This window comes from Dromaius novaehollandiae, chromosome 15 (assembly GCF_036370855.1).
Source record: "Dromaius novaehollandiae isolate bDroNov1 chromosome 15, bDroNov1.hap1, whole genome shotgun sequence".
Taxonomy (NCBI): Eukaryota; Metazoa; Chordata; class Aves; order Casuariiformes; family Dromaiidae; genus Dromaius; species Dromaius novaehollandiae.
In genome coordinates this window covers 11,804,936-11,831,968 of record NC_088112.1, presented here as the reverse complement: position 1 = coordinate 11,831,968, position 27,033 = coordinate 11,804,936, and the positions used below count along the sequence as shown (strand labels likewise).

The 27,033-nt window shown below is 42.7% G+C and overlaps 1 protein-coding gene across 3 annotated transcripts in view; it reads right to left on the bottom strand.

Moving 5' to 3' along the window:
* GRIA1 (glutamate ionotropic receptor AMPA type subunit 1) overlaps nucleotides 1–27,033 on the bottom strand; it is a 131,313-nt gene that overhangs the window by 14,419 nt on the left and 89,861 nt on the right. For all 3 annotated transcript variants that reach the window (XM_026118600.2, XM_026118597.2, XM_026118598.2), the window contains exons 10-13: nucleotides 26,776–26,982; nucleotides 24,325–24,695; nucleotides 5,212–5,410; nucleotides 4,191–4,438 (exon numbers count right to left, since the gene is read on the bottom strand). In XM_026118600.2, coding sequence (XP_025974385.1) covers nucleotides 4,191–4,438; nucleotides 5,212–5,410; nucleotides 24,325–24,695; nucleotides 26,776–26,982 — 1,025 coding nt within the window. The remainder of the gene's footprint in view (nucleotides 1–4,190; nucleotides 4,439–5,211; nucleotides 5,411–24,324; nucleotides 24,696–26,775; nucleotides 26,983–27,033) is intronic.

Genomic DNA, 27,033 nt, shown 5'->3' with positions numbered 1-27,033 from the left:
AATAATTTCTCAGTAAGTAACACACACACAGAAAGAACATTTAATCAATTCAAGAAGAACCTTAACATATTCAAATTAACATATGATTGGGATACACTTCAGACATTTTAGGACATACGAAACACAGGGGCGGATCCCCAGCTGGTGGTGGTCACTACTGCTTTTCCTGATGCCCCGGGGAAAGGCCACGCTCCCTCAACTAAGACCCCAATCTCATTTGATCTGATCTTGAATCCTTGGTTCCCTCTCCTCAGCATGTTCCAGAGCTTCTAACGTATCTAGGATTTAAGGCCCTTTTGCTTTAGGAAACGAATCCCTTCACTTGCATGATTAAGGCCAGCTATGAATGACCCTGTATGCTCAGTGATACCATTGGCGTGTTACCAAAAGGCAATGGGATGGTTGCTGCGCCATTGAAATGTACACACCCAAGAACATCTTGGGCTTTTTGATGGCTGCAATGTTTTATACATGTATTTCCCCAGTGATGGAAAACATTGCAAGAGTCTGGATGCTGAACAGACACTACTATTTAGAAAGGAGACAAATGTTCTAGATTTAAGATAGTCTGCAAAGCCCAAACTGTGCTGTATTCTGCCTTCAGATGTGCTCACACGTCTCACTGATTTCAGTGGTAAACATCTGAAGATGCAGTTTGGTGCAGAAAGTGCTGCAGTGAGTTCAACAGACACTGCACAGGAACACAGTTTGCTTCAGGATGCTGGGTATCAGGTGCAACGCTGGCATAGACATTGCAGGAAAAGCAGGGAAAGAGCTAAGCAGAGTAAGACACAAACATGAGAAGGCTTAAAAAAGCATGGACAACATGGCGGGGCTGAATGCTCCACCAGCAGACCCTGAATATCAATAAAACAGACCTTTGTAAAAGGCTAAGGAACTTGCAGCCTCACTCTTGGAGAGCGTAGCTGCAGAAAGAATTGGACACTAAGTAAATCATGTTTATTTCTCTCTTCTAAGACAGAGTACAGGTTAATTAGCAATATGATGTCTGTACCATCTGCAAAAGATTAGTTAACTAATGAGCCAAAACAGAGTGTAGTTTTATGTGGGTATGTGGTGCTAATGAACAAAATGCATTGCCGTTTCTCTGAACACAGTATCAGTCACATGATTTTTAGGCCATGTACTAAGCATTTTCTGCTGTTTTTCCTGGGAGGCTTCCTTTCGTATAATTTGCTCTCTCTTCTGCTCATAGGAGTAGCCAAATCATGCAGTACTTTATTGTGAGAACATTTTGATGAAAGAATTAGAGGTTTCAGGCCCTGCAAGGAGGTGGGTTTTTAACAGGGAACATTTTGTGTTCATTCACAGGACTTAGAAAAACTGACTCCCGTTCATGGGATTTCTAGGGAACTTTGCTGTCAGGCTGGCTGCCCTGGAGAACTTCTCCTCCTAGATCTCCATCTTAAAGACCTCCCTATTCCCTCATACAACCTTAAGTCCAGACTCACATGGGATTTCTTAGATTTTCTTTCCTGTTTTGGATAACTTGGCTTTTTGCCTTCTTTTTGATCATAAGTGTGTCCAGCAATGGAGAAGAGCTCCTACCAGTTAAATGGAAGGGTTTTGCAGCTGCATGACTGTACCATGTGAGACAGGATTACACTTTGAACCAGCTGGTGTTAAAAGGTAGCATTTCCGCCCTTTCATCATGTCCCTCCTCAGCCAGTCATGCCTGAATACAACTAAATGTTAACATTTGGAAGCCAAAAGGTATTCAAAGCTAGATTCACCTAGGAGGAAACAAGCTTTTTTAAGCAGCCCAGCAGAACTAACTAATGGCCTGTGAGGGATGTTTGTATCTGCTACAAGATATAGGATTATTTCTGGATTTTTAACCTTTTTTCTGTTCATCAGTGGCAATATCCTGACATTTCATTCCCATGTAGAATGAAAAAAAACCCCAATGATGAACTCTGGGTTAACATCCCTCTAGGATCCTTTCCTGAACCGCTATACTAATGGAGAAAAACCTGTCTATTTATAGAAGTAACAGATTCCATGAAAAAATCAAAATGAAGCCCAACTTCTAAAACACACCTAATCTCCTAAAATAGGTCTGGCTTACATGTACCTCCAAACCCAGGTCAGAACTTTTTCTCTGTGAATGAAAGTGAATTAGGCTGAAGGCTGAACAAGAAACCGGCTGGCTGTGCTGTGCAGATGCCTCATGAATGTCACCTTGCTCAGGGCAGTCTCTCACGTGCAGGACCCCAAAGGGAAAACAGACACTACATCATGACTGTAGGGAGCTACTAAGATTAAAACAATTAAAACAGTGGGAACAAAACAAACATAATGGGACAAAAACTGACAGCAACTGTTCCAAAGAAATGGAAAATAAGGCATTCCTTCTTTGCCATTAGGCCCATAAGAAATTTGCTCTACATGCAGTTGAGATGAAAAAGAGGAAAGAAATGTTAGGAATTTTTGGAATCATGCCTAGCAGAGGGATGTTTGGAGCAGCAGAATTAAAATGATTGATGCAGTTTTCCTTTTTTGTTTGTTTATTTTTCTTAGAAGCATGATAAATGGCTCCTTCGCATGCCAAAAATTACAAGACAGGTAGGATGTTTCGGTTTGTTTGTTTTTGCAATATCAAAGTTAGGATACAAGATTGATGCTAAAAAAAAAATAAATAAATGAGCCCTGCATCCTAATTTCCATATTTGCAAGATAGAAAACAAATGCTGGAGAGAGTGTGATGGAAAACATGTTAAAGCTGTGAGAATATATCCACCTTCATTTGGAGGGCCCCAAGGCATTTCAGAGCCTGAACTGCACAGGATGGAAAAATTACCTTCTGGACCACGTGCACTGCATTCATGAGCTTCTCTAAAGTTATCTCCAGGAACTGCTAATATTGGAAGTGCTGACTGCAATTTGTGCTGACTTAATAAATGTGCTGACTTAAACTGAAATCCCTGGGCCAGATCCACTACCAGGTGATGCTGCTTGGATTCTCTGGTCTGGTTTTGGCTCAGGAGTGGTGTGACTAGCCAAATTCACGAGCAAATGCTCTGCTGGTTGCTAGTAATCCAGAGACCATGGATTAAACGTCTCTGCACTGGGTTATGTCAGCAAGCAAGTAGAAGGTCACATCTACTATTTTGGTCAAAGTATTTTGATCAAAGTATGTTTAATAAATAATTAAATCAGTTATGGAGACCCTTAGACAATCGGACAATCAGACTACTTCAAACTGTGCCTCCTGAGTGCTTACTAGTCCTGGTAAACCCTTACAACTTGTATTCCTCATGTCTGTAACACGAGGAATTTGCATGGCCACTATCAAAGGGAATGGTACCTCCTGCGTAACTCGCATCACCCTGCAAGTTTGTGGATTGCGGTAATGCTGCTCTGAGCAGATGAGTGTTCAAGACACATTCTGCAGGGGCACTAGCTCATGTCCAGGAAGAGCATAACTGTGTTCAGTGTCCAAACTCTGCTATTAACTCAGATCTGGGTTTGCAGTTTTTAAGAGTTCTCACTTTTAAAGGAAGGTCTCTGAAGTTATTTTGCATGACAGCTGGGAAAGGCATGTGACAGCTGCAGGTCTGGGCTCAGAAACGCACGGTTTATGCCCCTTCGGACTTGTCATAAATTTAGCACTTGTCAGGACCTAACTCTCTGAATTGACTCGGTGAATGAAAATGTGTGTCTTTTGCAGGGCTTTTTCAGAACTGGCTTCCCACCCCTCCCAAACAGCATTTCCTTGTAGGGAACACCAAAATGCTTTCCCCATGTGAGCTCCCTCTGTAAGCATGGCTCCAAGCCAGCATAATACCATACTGTGCAAAGCTGTGCATTCACATGGCACAGGGTGAGTGTCCCTTCCAGATAATGCTCTGTGAAACCAATGGTTACACCACAACAGCCTCCCTTCCATCACCTAAGACAGCAGACACATTCATAGCAAGTAGATCAGCCAGGATCCAATTTCCAATGCAGGGCTCAAAGGGTTAGACATTCCCATTGCTGCTGAATGGGAGCTGGGTATTTTAATTCCCTGCACATCACGCTGAGTATTCATATCCCTTTCCCTCCACCTCCCCCACCCTCCTTGCCCCAAACTTTTGTGATTAACATGGCAATGGAGATTGAACTGCGTGGATACACACTGATTTGCTGGGTGGTTTGGCAAAGGAAAGCAAAGCCAAGCTACTTACCTCAGTGCAGACCCCTTTGGCGTTGCAATGCCATAGCCTTTGGAGTCCAAGTTACCTCCCACCTTCATGGTGTCACAAGGCTTGCGCTGCTCTATGTACTCATTCATCGTGGACTCCAAGAGGTAGGCATACTTCCCTTTCGACTTCCTCACCCGAATCATCCCCTCTTCTGTAGTCCTCACAAAAACGGAGGGTTCAGCTGACTTCATGTATGTCCACATCTTCTCAAACACTGCTATTTTGGATCGCTGCATGGGACAGCAGAAACCCAACAGAAGCATTAATAGCGGTTTGGGTACCAGCCAAATTTCCAGGCAGACTGAGTGCATACCCATGTGGTGGACAGGCCAAGGAAGTCAAACGGGGTAATGGGATGTTAATTAACCTCATGCTGTTTCCTGCACCAGGACCCAGATCAACCGTGTCACCTCCTGTCGCAGTAAGGCTAGGATATTTGTGTATGGGAGATGATTTTGCTGATCACAGGGCAAATGAAGTTTGGAGATGCTCAGATTAATCTGGGGAAGCACACAGATGTACCACCTTTCTATTTACAATTGCAGAATATCCCATGTATTGAAGACACAGCCAGGCTTCTGAGCGGCACAGGGATAGTTGCATTTTTGCTGCTCTAACGACAAGCCTGGCACATGCCAGCACGTGAAGGTGAAGAGAAAGAGAAAGACAGTCATGGGGTGAGGGTGAAAGAGGACAGGCCCGGAGGGCTGTGCCTGCTGCTTAAGGAAAGAGAAGGGGCAGGCTCTGAGAGTACCTTTCCATCCTCCCTTGCTTCTGCTCACACACAAGCAGTATCTGCCACAACCTGGCCCTCCATGCATATGATAAATCTATAGTCACAGCAGGCCTCCGGAACAGGCAAAGTGTGCAGTGGTGGTTTCACTGTCCCTGCCATTGTGCAGCCACTGAGCCCACTGCCTGTGTCAGGAGCCAGCCCTGAAACTACTCTAGGTAGGAAAACAACAGGCTAATCAACATGTTTGCATTAATGTTTCCCTTTTACCCTAAAAAATTCCTTAGTGGAGCCAGCTTCCAGGGTCCCATAGGCGATTTCTGTCTGCTTGGCCAAGTCCTCTGCACTTTCAATGGGAGAAACCATCCTTTCCACTGTCAGGAAGGCAGCCAGGTTAGCTGTGTAGGAGGATATGATGATCAAGGTGAAGAACCACCAGACGCCACCAACTATGCGGCCAGAGAGAGACCTGGACACAGAGCGGAGAGTTAGGCTGAGTGTGAAGGAGGAAAAGGTAAAGCTCACTCCCACAAGCCCATCATTTACCCAGGCATTTACCCAAAGTCATGTTCAGTAGGCACCTCCTGGGAAGCCAAAGGTCCCTTTCATTCCTTGACCTATTTTTCAAGGTGTCAGTGCAAATAGAGGGGGAAAAAAAAATCTCACCAGTGGCAAGAAAAGTATCCTCAGGAAAGTGAATGAATTTGCTTTGATTTTCAATTTCTTTCAGAGTACATAATAATAACAATAATAAAATGTGGTGACAAGTACCAAGAAGGTTTAGATTCTAGGGCAGGATCATGCCCATCTGAACATTAGATCTAGCAAGGTCTTTGCCATGGCTTCTATCCACAGCGAGAAGGAGCACCAGCATGGAGCCAAATCAGTTATATGGACCACAGGGGATCACCTGTTTAGTTCCTCCATCACCTGAAGTTTTAAAATCAAAACTCATGACTTTCCTAAAAGGCATATTGAAGCTCAGAGAGAAGCTATAGCCTTAATGAATAATTTGCATACTGACATTCTTTGTGTTCAGCAGAAGGTTAGACAAGATGTTCATAATAACGCCTCACAATCTTGGTATCCTGCACTCACTGCAATCAAATAGACAATTATCTGTAGCCACTGGAGAGATTCAGAGACAAGTAAGTCAGGCAGGCATTAATTTATATTTAAATAATTTCAAATCATTTTTAAGAGCTAAAGATAATTTTTAGAATGATGTCAGAATTCATGCATTCTGCCTGAGGTATTTGTACTCCTTTTCTCTAGATGCAGAGCACTGTCCAGACAGAAAGTAACTTATAATGCTATTTTATAAAGTCAGACAGTCTGACTAGGGAGGACCTGTTCATGAGAAACACTGTTCATTGCTCCAAGGGAGATTACACCCTAGCATTGTCTTTCTGCTGACCTGGCTTGCTCCCCAGAAATATGGTTTATCAGATGGTGATGGAGATATCTCATTCCAACAAAGGACCCCGAACCAGCCCACGTCAGCATGTGCCACTCTGTGCTGGGATCTGCATGAAATCTTGGGTCTCGCTGCTATGGTTTACTGGGGGTTAACACAACTTGACAAACAGACCTGCATGCTCCATTGCTCCAGTGAGGGAGAAAACACACACTGCTAATTGCAGAAATTAGAGCTGGATAAAGACTAAACTCACATAGCCTACCTGCTGCCTGATTTATCTAGGTTATATACTTCTGCTCGGTCCAGTCTGGTTTTAAATGCCTGTTCCTTCCGACAACACTCAAGCTCCTCATTTAGATCAACTCAACCTGAAATCTCTGTACTCCAAACACTCTGAGCTCCCTTTCCAGTAGAAAGCAGGCACTGGCTTTGCTCAGCAACAGAGCTCCCATATGCATTTGCAACACACAGGGCAGAGCAGAAAGCACACATTTTAGTACAAGAAAATAAACACCATCGCACCACACACGCTGTCGTTCCCTGCTCCCCAGAGGACGGTCACAGCACCTTTCACCAGAGCAGAGGAAGCGAACTGCAGGAAACACAGCTGTAGTAGATTTTAAGTACAAAGAGGACAAGCAATTTATTTTACAATTGTGTGTCTGAAATGACTTTTCCTGTGGTTAAAAATAGGTTGGGGTTTCCTCTGCAAAGGGGTTTTGTTTTGGATGAGAGCCTCTGCCTTCCCCCTGGTTACTTCTTCCATGGGCTTTTCTGAAACTAGACAGCAAAGGCCGTCTCACCATAAAACCAATCTCAGTAGTGAATGACTTCAAATGGCCCACTTCTGTTTTTTCAGGAAAGTCTACAGGACCTATCCCCAAGGTGATACTATAGAGAGTCCACAAATTGTTTTTTTAACCACCCACACCTTAAAAAGCAATAAAAGCATGACAGCGAGAAGCTTTTCTTAGGTCTGCAGCTAACCAGCAGGGCTCCTGACCGTAGGCTATATGCTGGTCACCGTGCTCCACAGTGCCTTATGCAGACCTCCTCCATTGCTGGCAATTACAGCAGCATGATTGAGTGCACAGATGGTCCCTTGTTCCGAATTAATATTTTGCTGAGCCTCCCCAGAATTGCCATCCAGAGAGGGGGACCAGAGGATGGCTGTGGGAGTGCTGAGCACTGCAGGAGAGGCAGGCCGGCGAGGAGCGCTCTTCTCCCCTATCCTTGACTCTCCAAGTTCGAGGTGTTTGATTTAGTTTTACTGCTGAGACACTCCTCAAACAATTTGAGATTAACTGGCACCTCAGGGACGATTCGCCCTGTCCATCTCAGGTTGGGAGGAACTCCCTCTGGAGACTTGATCTCTATTGACTGGTGAAGGAGCCTGGATGACTAGGTTGGACTAGACAGCTATGTTTTAAGGAGCTAAAGTTAGGCAAGTTGAATGTCACCTCCGTGCTTCCCACCTGCGGAGAGTTCTCAGCCCGCAGGGCTGTCAGCACAAATGTATTTACCTTTCATTTCATATTTGGAGAGGGATCATGGGAGGGAGGCAGCTATGGATTCAGCTCACACGTCTTGAGATTGACAGGGAAGAGGAAAAAATACCTGTCTCTAATTAGTCTGGATGATGTGTGCTTAGGGAAGGAAGCACTTCGAAAAAGCACAGAGGCATTAAACAAAAGTAACTGGATAATGTCAAATACAACAATCTCTGCTGATGAAGGCCACTTTGAGCTGGCACACCCATTTGCATGGCAAATAATCACATTCATCTCCAGCTGCAAATTATATAGCTTTTCCTTCCTGATGAAGCTGGGATATTTCTGCGACTTGTTTCAATCCCATCAGCTGCAGTCAGTCGGATTCCTGCCTTTAGACCTTAGACACCCCAGCTGTATTCATTACTGGCTTATCTCACAGGGGCTGCCTGCTGTCAGCTGCAGATGGCTTATGCTTCCAAGCTCCGCACCTGGCACTAACAGGATGAAAAAGTAACTATGAGTATTCAGACTTGGAAGCAACAAGGAGAGCTGGGGAAGGAGGGAGAGGAGGCCTTAGCTTCTTTCCCATTAGAGCAAACTGGGGCGGATGTGGGTCTGTAACATGCACCCATCCCCTCTGGGCTGTTTCTGCTCCTGAGACTGGTCCTTCTTCCTCATTACATGAGATGCCACAAGCAGGTAAGTGCTCTCCCTCATGGATGATGAAGGAAAAGGGAGGAAATAAAAAGCTTGCTTTGGCTGCCAGCATGGCTAGGACTTTATGTGTCTGATAGTGGGCAGCGTTTGCCCTCACTGCTAGACCTAGAGCTAGGAACTCTGAATCTGGACTGCTGCAAACACATAGCAGTGAAAACCCTTAGCATACAGGCTCTCCTTTCACTTTGAGGCCGTGCTGTGTCTAATGCAAGGGAGTGCTGGCCGATGACAAAGGCTCCTGGTGACTAGTGCAATATGATAAAAAATATACACATGGTCACGATCCCACAAGCAGATGCAATCCCATGCAACACCCTTATGGCTCAATAGCAGTGGACCTAGGTTAAACAAGAGAAGTTGGATGCCCAGGCTGGCTATTCAGCTTTTGAGCCAATACCTGTTCTTCTTTACTGGAAGTAAGTGGCTGGAAAGACAATATCCATTACAATCTTGTTCTGCTACTTCATTAGTGCGAGAGGGAGCAATGCTATCATCATGGGAAACATTTGCAAAAGTGCCTTTGTAATTTAGGAGATAATGTACCATTTCTAGAAGTGACTTCAATACTTGGGAACTAAAAGTTTGATTGAAAGCCAGCAGGACTTAAGAGTTATGTTTATGTTGTAGTTAGAGCAGTCATGGAGGAGCAGATATACCTTGCACTTGTAAGTCACTTTGAGGTTTTGAAAAACTCACCCCGATAGCTAGATAACAGAGAATGACCTTCCATTTGAGTAACAAACAGTCTGTAAGCTTGAGTTCTAGCAAAGTTCATTTCTCTTCACTAACGGGCAGTATGGGGTTTAAATCCTCTTGCACTGAAAATTTATATATCCCCATACCCGTCCAAGCATAACATGAAGGCAATCAGCTCTCTACCGTGTGGAAACAAGAGTTAGTGACTCAGTCCTCTGCAGAGCTAAGGTATGATGGAGCATATCGGTTAGTACTTTAAAGATAAGCCAAGATTTTGACATTTGGATTTGTCTATTTGACCTTTAGATTTATTCACATTCATTATCATATTAATACTTGCGAATGGCAGGATTAAAAAAAAAACAGAATAAAATAAGCAAGTAATGAGAAAGGATAACGGTGTGATAAGAGGCTTTAATGAATGGCTAATTTTGAGACGTGGAAAATGATGAAATAGCAACAGAGACTAGATGGTGTATTTTTTAACCTATATTATTATCCCTGCACCCACATTCTTCTTTCCTACACTATCCAAATAAAGATCTCTTGGTTTCTTCTTCCAGTTCTGCCTGGCTGGCTAAAATCGCCCCATGTCTTCTCCCTGTTGTGGGGTCCTGCCTGCCTTTAGGGAATGGTGGCAAGAATGGGGCACTCCTTTCCCATCTTACCCTTGCAAGGGTAAGTAGTAAATACTCTGTCCTTACTATTCATGGTGCACAGTCTACTTAAAAGTAGAGCTGGTTGGGAACCAGAATTTCAGCACTCTGGAAAAATCTGAAATTGTAAATTAAACATTAATATTCTCAATTGGACTGAAAAGATAAAGGTCTCAAATGTCCTCTAAAAATAGCACTGTGAAAATGTTTGATTTAGGACCACTGAAGCTTTGCATTTTTCTGTTACTTAATGCTTCACTTCCAAAAGGCTAAAAGATATAATTTTGACACAATAAACAATTTTGTTTCTGCTTTCTTTTTAAAAATCATTTTCTTTCAGCTTTTGTAATACATTAAACTCTTACCTACAGCACATATCATTTAAAAGATAATTCTGAAATGTGTTATTTTATATCTGTCTAATGGAAAAAAATTACAAATAACCGAGCTTAAATTAATCATTTTCATTGTCTCACTTAGACAATGATTTTTTTTTATTTTTCATTGGAAAAGCAACTGCATTGTGCCAGTTGAAAACAGAAAAGAATGCTAAGATCCCTTTGTTCCCATGAAGTGATTTTTTTTTTTTTTAATGTTCTAGCCTTAGCATTGATGGATTCTTCACAGGAAAAAGAAAAGCATGCAGCTAATCTCTTATTTCTTAAACAAAATGCAATCCTTGATCAGACAACTTGCTCTTTGATCTTACCCCTTATGGAAGGTAAGTGAAACCAACAGGAGTTTGCCTCTGTTTTGCCATCTTATTAGAAGCAGCATCATTTCTCTAGCAAAATACATTTTTACAAAAAGATTAACAAGATCACCAGGAAATATACAGGGTAAACCTCTTTGGAAAACTGTTTGAGGAGCATCTGAGTTCTCTCCCACTCCCCCCCTCCCCACCCCGAATTCATTTCTTACGGAGAATTACACCTAAACTGACAGTGTTTTAATTAGAAACGCAAATCTGGGATTCTAAAGCCATAGTTGCTTTGGGAGGATTTCCCAGATTTGCTGTAAAATTCAATTCTAATAAAGGCTCACTTAGCCAACTGACATATTTGTCACTGAATGAATTTATGCAAAACTGTTGAAAGAAAAGCTCTTACATGCTTGTTCTACAGATTGTGGGTCAAATCCACTTTTGGCCTGCTACCCACACAGATCCTCTGATCCCTGACACTATTCTGCTAATTTGATAATGACTCCAGATAATTCCATGGGTCTGCTGGAGCGTAGACTTAGTAGTGGATTAGTTGCAAACATTTTGCTCCAGTTTTGCTCTTATTTTAAACAAACTTTCAACATTAAACTCAGTCAAGGCCAATGAGCTTGGTTCTTCTGCATGTCACAGACCATCTGGAATGATCGGTCTCGCCATTTTTTCTCTGACCCTGACATGAACGCTGATTTGCTTGAAAATCTGTGAAGAGCCATAGCCATGGGAACAAACCTGGTTTGCGGATGTGGATTTGGGAGCTTCTCTGGGTGGATCCACTGCACACTTTCTGTGAAGCTCTTATCCTCTTACGCTCTGCTGTGCCATGGAAAGTTTTCAATGAGCTACCCACTGTTTTTCATGAAATCAGAGTGATTATAATGCATGTTTCTCTCTTTGTGTTGTATTATTAATTTTCTTGCCCTTGTTAGTTTGCATTCACTCATCACTGAACCCTACCTCCTGACACGAGTCTGGAATCTTGGCTGCAAAGCTGGGCTTTAAAACAGTGTCAGGAGAGCTCTTAGAAACATGTAAGTGGGCATGTTTTCTCTTGACATTCTAATTTACTGCTCCCAGTAGTACAAATCAGCTATTCCTTCCTCGGCTCTCCTCGTTACTTTTCTGCAGAGGTGATGGTTGAATATTTTAGTTACCCATGGGTAACATTAACCAGTGAGATAGGGTAAGAAAGCTGAGGGTGCACAGGTATGGGGAGTCCCATGCTGTCTCTCTCCTGCTTCTCATTTCTAATTTGTGTTCCAAAAAAAGGAGAAGGAGAAAACTGGAGAGAGCTCCTTAACTTTTGGATATGTGCTCTCCAGCTGGAGATGTGCCCTTCCTCCTGCTTCGAGGCAGGACGTGCCACTTGCCCACCACGCCAGGCTGACACATGGGAAGGAGGCAGTGCTGCCTGTAGAGCCCCAGCAGAAGCCATCTTACAAAGGAATTCAGGATCACTTGCTCTATAAAAATCGCAGTGATCAAATGTATTGTCTGCAAATACGCAGAATCTCCCAGATCCACCTGGAGGATGTATATCTGTGAGGCTTTAATTATAAGTCACAGTTTATTCACTGTTTCTTTCTGTCTAAGCTAATGACCTTGGACAGCAGTATATGGTCCCTCTCCTACTGCTTCATCTCTTCTTTTGCAGAATACATTTGCACTTTTTTCTTCAATTTCCCTTCAATGGGTAAAACCTCTTTCTAAAATGAGTTTTCCTGCTTAGTCAGAAATGCATCACGCCACTTGTCGTTCTCCAGTCATTGGAGCTAGGATTGCTGCAGTGCTAAGTATAAGCATGACTACATGGAGCAGCGACGTGCTGTTTTCAAGACACTCACTTAGCTTTTTGACAGGCAAGAGGTACCTAAAGGCCTAAGCAGAGGACTAGCAGCCAGGAACTTACCTTTTGTTGCATGAGAGACCCTGCCACTTTATGGGATCCAGGGCAGCACACCTCATCTCTCTAATCCAGTTCCCCGCTGAGTGAGAAGAGGATGAATCACATTCATGAACTTCACCTGGGCGAGGGGCCAGAAGCATCAGTCTCCAGGTGGAGTTCACCTCTGAGTTGCTTCTCTGCCTGCCTCCCCTTCCAGAGACCCTCCAGCCTAGCATGCAGATGGTGTCAAACAGATAAGCAGCAGGTAATTTACTGGCACAATAGGGATGTGCCTTCCTGTGGTCTTCACTGGCCACATAACGCAACCCGCTGACACGCAACCAGCATAACTCACCAGCTCAGCTAACACACTGTGGTGGTAGAAACACTATATGCCAAGCCAGCAGGCACTGACAGGGGTAACCACTTCCCATAGACTTCAGCCAATCCCATACACTACCCAGAGTATAAAAACACTCCTACAAAGCAGAACTGTAGACCTGAGCTCTGTCCCTCCAGTCAAGGGAACCACCATCCCTGAGCAGTCAGAATCAGCTGCTGAGATTTGACACATCCCTAAAGTTGCAGGATAATACACCCAACTCTTCCAGAGCACTGTTAAAAGAGAATAGTAAGGAAAGGGCCAAAACAGAGAGATTAGGTGAAACTCTCAGAAAAAATAAGAGTTTGGTTGAAAGGCAGAACAAATAGATCCAAAGAAGTATACTGTAATCCTCTTAAGTATAGGCACAGTGTGTCTTTCCAGGATGCAAACCAGGGTGTGTTTAAGGGATGAACGTTTAGACAGAGGCTTGCTGGGAAACACGTAGTCACTTTGGGCTGCTCGGCAGTTCCGGTGAAAGGCAAAGTCATTCTTGTACTTCAGTTTTGCTAGCTTTTGCCACAAGGAAAAAGCGACTCTCATCTTGCCTTTGAGAAATATTTCACTGTGAAGAAGTCTCTCCACACATTTTTCTCACTTTGGTGACATTTGTTAGCTTTGCTGAGAAAAATTCTCAAGGTGACAAGCACAAAATTTTGTCAGAAGTACTTGCTGGAGAGCCCCAGGAGACTCATTACTCAGGAACTTCCTCAACCTCAGGTGGCCCCGAGTTTAACAGCACTCATCCTTCTCTTTAAACAATGGCCTATTGTGCTAATTTCCTTTGCTGTGTTGCTAGATTTTGTACTCTCCTTCTGTCTCTTTTCTGCAAAGTCTGCTCGATGCAGAGGCTGTTCTCTTTAAAGATTTAATGTATTTTTGATTATATACTAGGTCTTTATTTTCCCAAGATCTTTCCTTAGCCATTTACATGTGCTCACAGTTTAGAGTTCCCTTTCTGGGACTTCTGGTCATTGTTGTAATAACTTAGTTCAGACCCCTTCCAGGCTGCCTTGCCTTAGCTCTTTTTGCTCTGAAGAATTGCCAGGCTGAGGAGAAAAAAGCCTTCTCTATAAGGAGAGTATTATCTGCAGTAGAAGGCTTCATTCTGAGCAATATTCCTGAATATATCTTTCCTTTTCTCTCCTTCTTTCTGATTTAAAATGTGATCCCTGACAAAGACTGTACATGAATATTTTTCTCTATTTTCACTTTTGAGCCTTTTCTTTTTTCTATCCCTTGCAGAAATGGTGAGTAATGAGTCTCTGCTCTGCTTTCCTAGCTACTGTCTTTTAGGAGAGCTGTAGGTGCACAGGAATGCCTGTCTTTTAACACTGAAACTCCCAATCCACGAAGGAGAAAAGTGCTCAGTGTTTCTGCTGGCACTATTTCACCTGCCAAGATCCATTTGGTGATTTTTTTAAGGTTTCTGAAACACAGCTGAGATGAAAAGAAGCCCTCCCCTCCCTCTGTCTGTCTATCTACAACCTGAGGTGTTGCTTCTTATTGAGAACTTCAAGAAATGAGGCAGAGGAAAACATCCCTGCTGCAGGAGAGCATTCCTCATGTTTGACTCCTGCTACTGGGCCCTCATGGACCCTGCTTCACGTCTCACATGTATCCACAGCTTGCAGATACCTATTTTTACTGCTTTTCCCATTCACGGTATGAGAACTCCTCTTCTCCTCTGTTCCTCTCTACTCTTCTGTTTACACATTTGCCTCCTATTACTTCTCATCAGACTTTGTTGGGAGAATTCATTAGTGTATATAACGTGCTTTGAAGTTGTCCAAAGATCAGTGATGTAACACTTTTGCACTTCTATAAGCTCTTTTATCTGAAGATCAAAGTAGTAAGTTATCGTTACCATGATTGAATTATTGCTGCTTAGCCTTCAGATCTAAGGGTAAGCAGCAACTCTTCTAAGTAGGCAATAATCAGAATTACTGGATAGTTTTATTAAATAGATTGAATATCCCAAAGTATGTTACTGTTTTCAGAAATGGAGACATACCTGAGCTGTATGCCCTTTCTTACCATCTGATGACTTGAGTTAGGTGACACTAGCTGTAACTTAGCTCCTCTGCTCCAGGCACAAGCAGAGGAAAGAGTGAGACACCACCATGAAGGACTCCAGAGGCTTTTCCATGCTCTGTCTTCTTCAACCCCAGACTCTGTCCAAGCACAGAAAGACTTTTGTGCCTATTTCTAAGCATGACCCTTGTTTCCCCAAGAACTGCTGGGTATGCCACACTGGCCTTTTAGCCCTCCATCCTTCCAAACAGCTCCCAAGAGACATTTAGCTCCTCAGCCCTCCAAAGAGGAAAATCTTAGCTCAAGATCTTATTCTGTCTCAGTGCATTCATTGACCCCTGGATAAGCCAGAGCAATTGAGGTTTATCCCAATCATGACAGTTGCGAATATACAAATGACTAACAAGCTTCCTCTATGCTGGACCAAAATAAGCTCAAAATGCCTTGCTGAGGCATTTGCTTGGCTGCAGCTTCTGGCCAAAACAGAGCAAATGGTGGAAGGAAGGAAGGAAGGAGGTGGGAGGAAGCAGGGGGACTCTGGCTAATCTGGATTGCTCTACACAGCCCAGAAACTTTGGCACTAGGAATGAGGCTCTGTGAGAAGAAACTTCAGTGAAAGAAACTAAAGCAGCTGCTTTCAAACAGGGATGTTTTTGTATTTATTTATACTTATTTATATTTAATTTGCAGATGTGTCCAAACACTTTGGGAACCCAGAATCTATGTGAACTATGCTAAAACACCTGTTGTCCTCTCTTGAGAACATTTGTTCCAGCTTCAGGAGCAAAAAGCATTTTAAAAAATGACCATCAAGGCCCATTCCCTGTGGCTTAAATCAGATATTAAATTCAGATCTTAAATTAAATTTAAATAAAGTCACCGTCCTCCTGGAATTAGTATTGCTTTCTCCAGTTCCTGGTTACTCAGTTACTAGGACAAGTAGTTTTGATGAAATCTGGGACAAAAGCAGAATAGGTATAGTAAATCCCAAACTCCTGTGGAAAAAAAGAAGTATTTTGAGCCTCAGTTGAAGGCCATGAGCTTTTGGCCACCACTGGGGAACTGAACCAGCAAAGAGCAGCTGTGGATTCACTGTGTGCTGGGAGCCAAAATGATCTGAATTGAGGAGCTCAATGCTCATTTGACTGTGTATCCAGGCAGTGTGCAGATGATATCTTTGTGCTGATAAAAGTGATGTACAGCATACGGAGGAGTTATTTAAACAGGGCTTCCCTGTGAAAACACACTCAGGGCTTCCTATCTTAGATAGAGTATTTTTCTGGAGTGCCGACATGAAAGCAGTGTGTGACAGGCAGCCTTGCAAAGGACACCACTTCAGGGACATGGAGGTCATTCAGCTCCACACAACCCTTATGCCATGACAAAAGCACCTGGCAATCTAACTAGCTATTAGGAAGATGCAGCCATGTGCAGTCCTGACTGCAGCTCAGAGAATGCCAGACCCCAACTGAGCCTATTGCTTGGGGATAACAGGTTATCAGGAAAGGGAAAAACAACAATAAAAATAAAACGTGTCTCTGCTACTGATTGAAAATCCGCAAGTCAGAGTACAGGGTAATAGGGAGTCCTCAGAGCCTCAGAGGGTCTCCTGTTGGAGGCAGGGAAAAGGCTGTAATCTCAGGCACCCATTGCTCAACGTGGGTAGCTCTAGCTAACACTTGCCTGTTCTTGAGTTAGTGTACAGTGCTAGAAACACATGTAGCGCATGCCATTTCCACATCAGAGATGTGAAACTTCCTGTTATATTAAAACACTTGTCAATGCACTTTGTATTCACTGAAAATTTCCATTATTTTTTCTACTCTTTTGAGTCAAAAATATCAGAAACGACTATTTTGTCCTAAAAAAGAGATAACAGTATTATATTGCAAAAATAACTTTAATTTTATAAATGTGATTTTGGTTCACGTGCTTGGCTTCTTATTTTAAGAACAACTGGTGGAACAATTAGTAAATCTGTCACTTAATAGGAGGACTTTCAGCAAATTTCTTGGTGTCCCCCCCAGCAGCCTCAGTGGTTAAAGGCCTGCAGTCAGAGCTGTGGAAGAGTGACTACATGTGTGTGACAAGGGAACCATTCTGGGATAGTGGCTTGCAAATGGTTGGATGAAACATTCAATAACTCTGGAGCATTTAGAAATTCTCAGATGGCAGAGCATGGAAGTCCAAGGGATTCATTTTTCCTTTACAGTTGAAATTGTATTTTCCCAACAATATTTCCTCAGCTAAGTATTTTCTCCTTCTGAGTCCTCTCTACCCTTCAGCATTTTTCCAAATGAAAAGGAAAATAACAAGGATGACTATTTTAAAAGAATTTCCATTTTCCCCTGGCTGCCACATTTTGGTTGCCATGGAAGTGTGCAGGTTCCAAAGGGGACTGTTTAGTTAGATACTGTGCAGTTTGTCAAGCTGCTCTTCTGGTGAGTCACTTTGCCTGGTTAAGTGCATTTCAGAAATAAGTGTGGTCATCAGTTCCTGGTGATTTGCAAAAACTGCTATTACCCTGTGACCTGATTTTTCTCTCCCCGGGCATAATTAACTCTGCCAGGTAGAGATAATTGCAAAATCATTTGGTACACCTTTAAGAGGAAAGAATACTTCTTCAGAAGTCAAAATCCTCATTTTCTACTTTTATTCTTAAAGATCAACCCTAGAGCCAGCTCAAGCAAACTGCCAAAAATAAATGGTCCCGTGCTTCGTTCCCATGGACAAGCCTCCAAGTCCCCCAGATTCACCCTGGTGAATCCCAGGAGCAGGAGCAGAAGTGATGCTGAACCAACCTTGTCCTCAGCCCCAGCATGAGTTGCAGATTGTGTGCATAGCTTGCAGAGAACAGATGAACTTCCTCCATTGCCAATACACTCTTTGTCTGGAGACTGTGCAGTGAATTCAACTGGCAGTGAGCTATAAAATCGCCATCTCCCATGTCTCCAAAGAGGCTTTGGAAAGCACTGCCAGCGAGCTCTGCTCCCTGCTAATGCTGTCTCTCTCCAAAAAATGGTATCACCAATGCTCACCTCCTTCTTTTCCTATCCATGTAGGCTCACACCTGAAAATCCATCTCCCTCAGATCCTCCTGGGGAAAGAGCGCAAAGAAAAAAAAAAAAACACAAACCCTTTCTCATTGCTTGTGGCACTCCTGCTTTGGGGGAGCTTGCATGGCTCTTCAGGGTCTCTCTAGGACAAGCTAAATCTTGTTTAAGGTTATAATGGGTACTGCCAGGATGGTACCAAAACCGTGAATCAGGCCAAAAAGAAAGGCAGATGCTTGCAGTGAGAGAAGATGCCTACTGAAATCAAGTAGAGCTGCTAAATTAAACATCCAGTCTTGGCCCTCTTACCAGGAAAGAATTAAAATCCTTCTAATTGCTTCTAATGCGGTTGCTTTTAATTTCCTTAATTCCAAAATTTTAGCAAAATAAGTACCCTGCAAGTGTCACTTGACTGAAGACAGAACAAAAATAACTCCTTCGGAACAACTAAAATCAAAGTCCTCATCAAACAAACAACAAAAATAACCCTGTCCAACCAGTTTCTGTTTTAGATCTTGTCTAGAACTAGATAAAATCTTGCGGTACTAGGAACATCTTGATGAAATTTAAAAGTGCTGCTATTTTTCAAAATCTCTAGAGGCTAGTTTAGAAAAAAAGCCCTCAACAACTTGCAGTGCAATTTTACTGTTATTTTCACCAGCTCCGTTGCTGAAGTCTCCTGTGATTTTTTTTTTCAATTGATCTAAGAAGAAATGTAAATAAACAGGAAAAATAGCAGAAGAAAATGTTCAGCATTAATTACAGGTACGTAATAAATACCATATTTGCTCTTCTGCGTACATACTGCTATGACGGAGTACAACAGAGTGCCTGCGGAAGAGGCTAAAATGAAATATAAGCCCAGCTGCACACTGCTGTAGATCAGCCAGAGTGCACTATTTCCGTGTCACTAAAAACAAATAACAATGTCCACAAGATGAATATAAATAATAGATTGTATCTATTAACTGGGTACCAGCCAGCATTTATATCTTTCCTCCCCATCTCTGAGTGCATTCATTCATCATCAAAGCCAGCAAACTTTCCTAAGTTGCACCTTCCCTTCTGGCCAGGGGTCACAGGTCCAGCACACACCACTGTAATGAGCCTACAGCCTGGCAGTGGCGCCAGGGCTTGGACTCTGCCAAAAAGTCTTGTTTACCTCTTTATCCCAAGTCAGCTGGTGGCTAGACTCCATTTGTGCCATGTCTCCTTGCACGCAGAAAGCGCCCGCAGGTTTTGGGGCATGCTGGTCTGCTCCCCACCATTTCCCTTATGGCACCATGCCCCGGAGCACAGAAACTCTTTCTGCTCCTGCATCCCTGCTGATGCTTTAGCAATGCCCCTTCCCAAGCTGTGATGAAAGTTTGATTTTTCCATTTTACTTCATGCCCAGGCTGACCAGGACATCTCCAGCTCTCTTCTCAATAATGCAGATTATAATGAGTGATTCCAAGCTTTACTGTGTGGATATTGGGACACAATACTCTACAATATCATAATATGACTATATATTTCCCTTCTATTTACTGTTTTGTGATCTGCATCTAAAATACATGCATGTTCGGTTTCCACAGCACAGTCTAAAGAGAGCTCCCATGAAGCTCTGTTTATTTTTGGAAAAGTCTATTTAATTTTCCTGACATGGCACAGAGGATGGCTGTTTTTACTGGGTGATACTGTGTGCTATTTATCCTCCTGTCAAGCTCCAGTGGGGACAAGACTCCTATAGTAAGCTGGCCGAAAAACTGTGTATATTCTATCCCATAATGTCTTCAAAGGAAGAATAAATGCCTTTCTGGAGGATACGTTTTAGCCAAATGTATTTCACTTTAGTCAAACATAAGTTTTCTGACTCTGAAGAAGGGCACCTGGATTAAATTTAATAGTCTGTAACATACAGGAGGCTTCCTTTGGGCTTGAACTCTGTGAAGCAAAGCACTTCAAGATAACAGAAAACAGAAGTCCAAGCTGTGAAGCCAGCAGCAAAAATGTGTATTTTACTCCCTTCTTTTTTATCCTTTTCACTACAATCAAATAATTTTTCTTGAAGAAATTGGTTGGGCATGTGAAATATTTGAATGGCTCATTTTGTTGCAGAGGAGGTCTGGAAGCCAAGCTATCACTTCGGTTTCCTTCTAAAAGGCCTTGGATCTGTCCCAGGCAAGGGGACATGAACAAGCTACAGGTTAGCAAGGCCCAGCTCTCCACAGCTCTTATATGCTGGGGTTATTTTAAGCTCCGAACAAAATTTATCAAATTGCATTTTTGAAAAATGGTACAATCTGAGTCACATTTACTTCACAGCCCTCTTGCTGCAGGCTCTCGCTACTGGCTGCAGGATATTTATTACCTCTGATGCCCGCTCTGAGAATCTCCTTTGTGGGTCTGTATTTCACATTTAATGTGTGCTTTTGCAGTTTCATGACTGTTTTCTGAAGTTTAGGTGGCACTTTGCACAGCCTCATGGTTTATGACCTGTTTCAGACTTTACTGATTTCTGCCCATAAATATGTACATGAAACTACTCACAACCCCAAGCTGTTGCTTTTCCCCCATTCTGCTGTGTTTCAGTGACCTGGACCATCTTCTCCCCTCATTCATGGCCAAATTATTCCACATGGTAATGACTAGCTTCACCCATCTCCTTGACTCTGAGCTACCATGCCCACGTTTCAGTAATATTTTATAAAGCCACGCAGTCTCCACTCTCGCTTGTGACCTTCTGGGACACATGCAGTGTTTTGGTATGCTAATCTCCAATGACACTCTTCTTATTTTCAGAAATTACCATTTAATTCTCCTCTGGCATGGCACAGAGAAGACTGGGAGCATTACTTGGAAAATTTGTTGTGCTTTTCAGGTGTGAACTGCGTAAGGCTGATCACAGGCACAGAAGTAGGTTTCCATATTGAAAGGCAGGGCTCAGTGTAGTCAAAGGCAAGTTTAGGTACAAGGTCTACCTGCTTCTAATTTAGCCAGCAAGTATTTATCAAGCTCTGATGGAAAATGATGCTGTGGCCACTACTTCCTTCACCTCAAGTCTCATAAAGGTGGATCGTCTCTCTGGCCACTCCAACATCTGCACCCAGCTAGGATGCAAAGTGGCTGGACCATCATGGCTCTGCACCTCACTGCTCACCTATGATGAGCAACTCATCACAGGGTTGAATTTGGGGTGCTTCAGGTTGCTTGGTAGCTTGTGACTAGCATATTTAAAAGTGGATTAACATTCTGGCTAGTAAGCCTGTCCTTTTTACAGGATGCAAATCTCTTTCAAAAGCAAATTTGTTCTCTGTGGGGGACCAGACTTCCCTGGGGACTGGTCTGAGATGGAGGAATGAACTTTTACAGGGGCAAGGAGCTGCTGCAAACCTCACCACCTGCTGGGCTGAATGATGTGTCTGCAGTTTTGATCTTACATGTCTTTTAGGTAAATACATAGTGACATATGCACTTAAAACAAACACACTCTAGAACAAACCTCCAGACAAATTTCCCCTACTCCTTCCCAAAACAAAACTGAAATAAACAAACCAAAACCTCTACAAAAACAAAATACACCCCTGCACTTGCTCCTTTCTGCTGAGGAGAGAATGACAGAACAGATGTACAACAGAAGTTATTTATGTTGTTTAATACATTACTGGGGAGATGCTGAGAGATTATAGTGATAAATTTAGAAGCAACCATACAGAACATTTATTGGAATAGAGCAGATCCCCTCCACCTGCCCACAATGTAGCTTTACCAAGCATTCATTTCTAAGGGATGTGTCACAGAAATCCTGCACTAGGTTCGTGTGAAAAATACATGTGAAATACAGAGAGAACTCGGAACCTTTCTGTACAACAACATCCTACGGGAATTCTCACTCTTCTGCTTCCTCCTTGTGTTCACATGTCACCAAAATGTTCCCCTCCACTCGTGACTATCACAAGGAACTGTACTCAGAGTGCTGGGAGTTATAATAATTCCAGTTTTTCAGTTTTCAAGTTTTCTCTTGCTTTCAAATATTTGCAGTTAGAAAATACTCTTCTGCTCCACGGGAATATATTGATTTCAATGAAATTGTAATTTTTCATTATCAGGAGGATCAAATTAAGGATATCAAAATAACAATGACACAATCATTTTGATTTTCCATTTCAAAGCAAAATTAATGCTTTGAAATGGTGATTCAAAGTATGTCATTCAGCTATAGCAAATCTTTTAATTTGGATCAAAACCACTGACTCCTTCCAACACTTTTTACTGAAGATGTTTTAAAATTTGCTATTCTGCAAAGTCTCCGCTTTTCACCTCTCCACGCTCCTCCCTGGAACAGAAACTGTCTATCGAAATGTCCCCAAAGGAAGACATTCTCTTTCCTGAGTAAGAATTATGATGACAACGACGACAATGAGAATAAAAACAGCAATAACCTGATCCTAACACATGGGGATGTGTTACAAGACAGCGATAAAGTTGAATTCCCTCTTCTGGGAAGACTTTCTGAGTGCCCCTGCTAGACTCTGACTAATCAAGGATCTGATGATAAAACATATTCATAAAAGCTGCCGCTATCAAAGTGCCCTGCAGGCTCTTATTTTCCCACTATCCAGCTCCCATGAATATTTGGACAGACAGGAGTCCAGCAGCCAGGACGGTGATGCCTTGCCATCCGTGGGAGCCGCATGGGGCCACGCAATGCTGCTGTGGCTTGCACTGAGTTGTGCCTCCCTCTCCTCCCCAGAGTTTCAATGCCATCCTGGTATGTGTGAAATGAAATTCCATCTATCGTGTTCACCCAGAACAAATGGATCTCTGCTGAAATTTCCTTCAAACAGACGGGAAACAAAACCAAAACTGGATGGGGAAAAAAGAAAACAAAAGGCCCCTGCCTTCCTCTTTCTCAGAGCATCACTTTAGATGTCACTACGGCATGTAAATGCAGAAAACATTTCACTTGTAGACTCCTCCTCATGACTGGCAGTACCTCTGCTTTGAGTCTAATCAGGCCAAAAAGGGTCTTAACCTAAACCAGGATGGGCACAGGGGCAGCAGCCTCTGCCAGCATGTGTCCACCCTCTGTGTGGCCAGGACCTCGTGGCAGGTCAGGCCAATAATTCCCAAATGCGCCAGCACCTAAACTGCCCATGGGCCCTCCCTCCTGCTAATGCCTGGAGCAGACCTCTTGGAGGTGATGGGCATTTACAATCCACATCCAAGGCCATAGCTATTGAAGATCCTAAGTACATCCGCCCTTAGCACAAAACACTAAAGGTGTTGAAAACTTTATCCTGGGTCGCCCCTCATGAATGTACTCTGGCGGCAAGGAACAGCGTCCTCAGGTATTGCAGACATTACTTGCAAGAGGTGCAACTTGGACAAAAACAGACTGCAGAACCTATTAGAGCCATGCTCATAGCTATTTAGTTCCTATGCTTTTTAATTCTTGTTTTCTTTTTGCCTTTGTACGAACAAGGCATTGAGAAGAAATTTATATCACAGGCTACTGTGACAGGCAAAATCTTTATCACAAGACTGGTGGGAATATAGCTTTCAAAAAGGAAGGAGGGGTTTCCAGACATCATTTACAAGTAAGTCTCTGCTCATGTCTCTATCACAGATTTACATCTTCTGCATTTCAGTCAGGTTTTCAGCCACCTTACAATATTATGTCAACTTTTCCAAGAAAAACTATCTATGAGTAATCACAAGAGTCTTTAATTTATACAAAGAATAAATGATTCCATCCAAAGGCCCTTTGGGAACACTTTGGACTTTGGGCCCTATGGGACTTTAGTTGACCTATACACAGCTGAACTATTGACTGAAATGCGAACAAGAGGAAAATGCTGTACTTCTCTGACCTTTCTAAAGGTCAGTAATACTTAAAGTCACTGTGTGCTCCATAATCTTTGGCACAGACTATACAACCTTTCACTGAGTACCTACTGTGTTATTTCTCCTTACTTTATTGGAATTTTAGAGCTTCCCTGTTATGCTAGAAAGACCTTTTTCTAATGGCAACAAAATAAAAAAACAAAAATTGATTGTGAATGGGTGGCTTTAGAAAATTTTGTTTGCATTTCTGTAAATTCCTCCCAAAGAACCCCCCTGCCCCAGTATAAATTTAAGATGGCATTTTTAAATGGGTGTCATTTTGTTTGAGGTCTTAAGTTCATAGCTGTGAGACCTGTGAACCTTTGGATCCTTTCTAAATCTATAACTCTGATTCAGAAAAGGAAGAAAAGTCAGAAAAGAACCTGCTCAGCTCCAAGGCATGCAAAAAGATCAAACCACATGAATTAGAAGAAGGTTTGCAGGGGAAGGTAACCCACCTTGGAGAAATATCGCATCCTTGCTGCATAAAAGCTCCTAGGGAGAACCAGAGACTGTTGAATATCCCAAACTCATTCGTCTGGTCATTGGCTGGCTGGTCCCGTCCTTCCTCAAACTCCTCAGTGTGCCACTCATACGGGCTGAAGCGACTGACCAGGAAGAGGACAACGCTTACTCCAATGTAGGCAAAAACAATGCACATCCATATCTCATAAGCCAAAGGATCCAGAAAGGAAAAAACTCCTGGTTTAGACTTCTGAGGTTTTTTTATCATGATAGAGATACCTAGGCTCATAAACGGTTTGGAAAAGTCTATAACTTCTTCTCGAACCAGAGTGATGGTTAATGGTGCCACAGCCACATCAGCCCTCTGAAAAGGAGAGACAAAGAAGAGATTTGCATTTTGGGGATAAAATACATCTATCAGCTCCAGTTCCTTTTTCTTGGATCTCTGTTTACCTCCACTATTTGAGAAGTAATCAGACAAAACGAACTGCAAGAGAAATGTTAAAAAGCAGCAGCCCATAATATTGGTGAATTATTTCCATTTTATCACTACTGATTACCAGGTCTGTTTTGAAATCATAGCATTTTCTTTTTCCAGCCACCTAGCTCTTCTTGTCTGATTTGTCCACTGATGTTGCAGTCTGATGTAGAGGACTTTCACTAAAAGAGCCTTATCATCCAGACTTCAAAAGAGGCAAGGAAAGGCCAATCGCCTGAAAAAGGCCGCCAGAATGTTTACTTCCATCAGGAACTGCTTTTTGATTTCATAACTGATGTAAGAGAAGAGGAAAAAAGTTACAATGACAATGATGAGTACTCTCCATTTATTTCACAATCAGTCTCAAAAATGGAAAGGGAAACGTAGTGCAATGGCTGTGGGCACATCCCACGGCCTCCCAGCAGGACAGGATGTGCCTAGCACCCGTGGTGTGACACACGGGCCTGGGCACAGATGTGCCCTACACCGCCAGGTGGGAAATTATGCCCCTCTGAAAGGTGACTTAAAATACCACAGCTGGGGAACCACCGGAGTGGTTCATTTTGGAAGTACAGGGTGCTGGGGTATGACTGAGCTCCCAGTGCTGCCAGAGTTTGTTGCAGGTTGCCAAATCCTGCTTCTGCACCCATGCTCTCACTGGGGGCAGAGGCTGAGTACCTACTGCCTCCCACAGCTGGGCAGAGCTGCGATGTTTTACCTGCTGGAGTTACCTGTGTCTTTCCACTGACTATGAAGGGAGCCTAAATAAATAATTTAGGCCAGACACCTGACTTCTTACATGGCTATGGGAAGGTGAGGCAAATTTCATTCCTTATACCTACAGGTGTATTTGGCTCAGTAGCTTTGTATATCGAGCTACAGCTCCTGTCCTACCCCGGTAATGCAGAGATTGGATAACAATGGAAGTGAGTGGCTGAACAGAAAACGGTCTAGTCCCAGTGTTCAAATCAATCATATGCGGAGTGTCTGAAATCATATCTTTCTTTTATCCTGCCATTATCTTGCAAATATAAAATAGAGTAAAATTTGGAAATTCTACCCATGGGAAAGTTTGACCTTTCAGTATTTGTTCTTCCAAAAAAAGGCAGGAAAAAATATCTCTTTGGAAATGTTGAAAAGAAATATTTTGACATTTCCATGGGCACATGATGTGTTGTCTCTCCCTAAATTAAAATGTTTTATTGGACTTGTTATTTGCATTAACAGAGCTTCAGCCCTCAAGATAGCCCAAGCCTTGGGGTGGGGGGAGAAGACTTAACTAGGTATCATAGAAAGCTCAGTACAGCATAAAACTGTGTTTCTCTGCTTCAGAAAGAAATTTTTCTGATCAAGTCATAAAATAATTCAGGTGATCAAACAAAAGTTTTTATTCAATTTTGCCCAAGAAAATGTAAAAACAAATCAATAAGATCCTTTTTTCTTCAGAAAAATCATGGGGTTTGTTTTTTTTCTTTTGTTGAAAACTCACAGTAAACTTTAGTGACTAGTGGGTGAAAAACTAGACATACATGTAAATCTTTATGGTAGAAATAACAGCAAGAAGAAGATACCCAAAGAGAAGCATTTTGGTGTTTAGGGTACATCTGTCCAGACTGATAAACCTTATTTGATGTAATCACTTTAAAAACAGTTGGGGTGAGGAGCCAGCTCAGTGAAATATCCTAGGTGTTGGTTTTGGGGTAGATTCTCTGGTTATTTATTTTGAAGGACTTCTTTGAGCTCTTCTCTGTAGAGTTGCAAGTACTCCTGTTGAAAAGAAGCCTGGTTGCATTGAGCTCTGAGGATCCCCGCAATACAGATTAATGAGAGAGCAGCGGTGGCATGGAGGTTGCACTGACAGAAGGTTGGGGAGTTTGCATGTAGGAGAAAGGCTCCCTTTTATTGTAGGGCTTGAATTTGTTCTCAAGACAAGAGTTAAAAACAATGGATGAGGTTGCCAACTTACCCCATAAACTAGTTCTCCCACCATGCCATTCCATGTTTTAGTGTCCGGGTCCCGGGCTCCATACTTCCCATCTCTGACAATCTCCAGCCTGTAGTGGTAGCCAACATGCTTGGCGATCTCTGCAGCGAGCTCCACACAGTAGCCTTCATATCTCTCATTGCCTTCAAATTGGTTGGCGTTCTTCTTGAGCATCACGTATGGGTCTTCCTGGCACAGAGGAAACAAATATTGAGCCACACTTCACCTTTCTAGAGATGC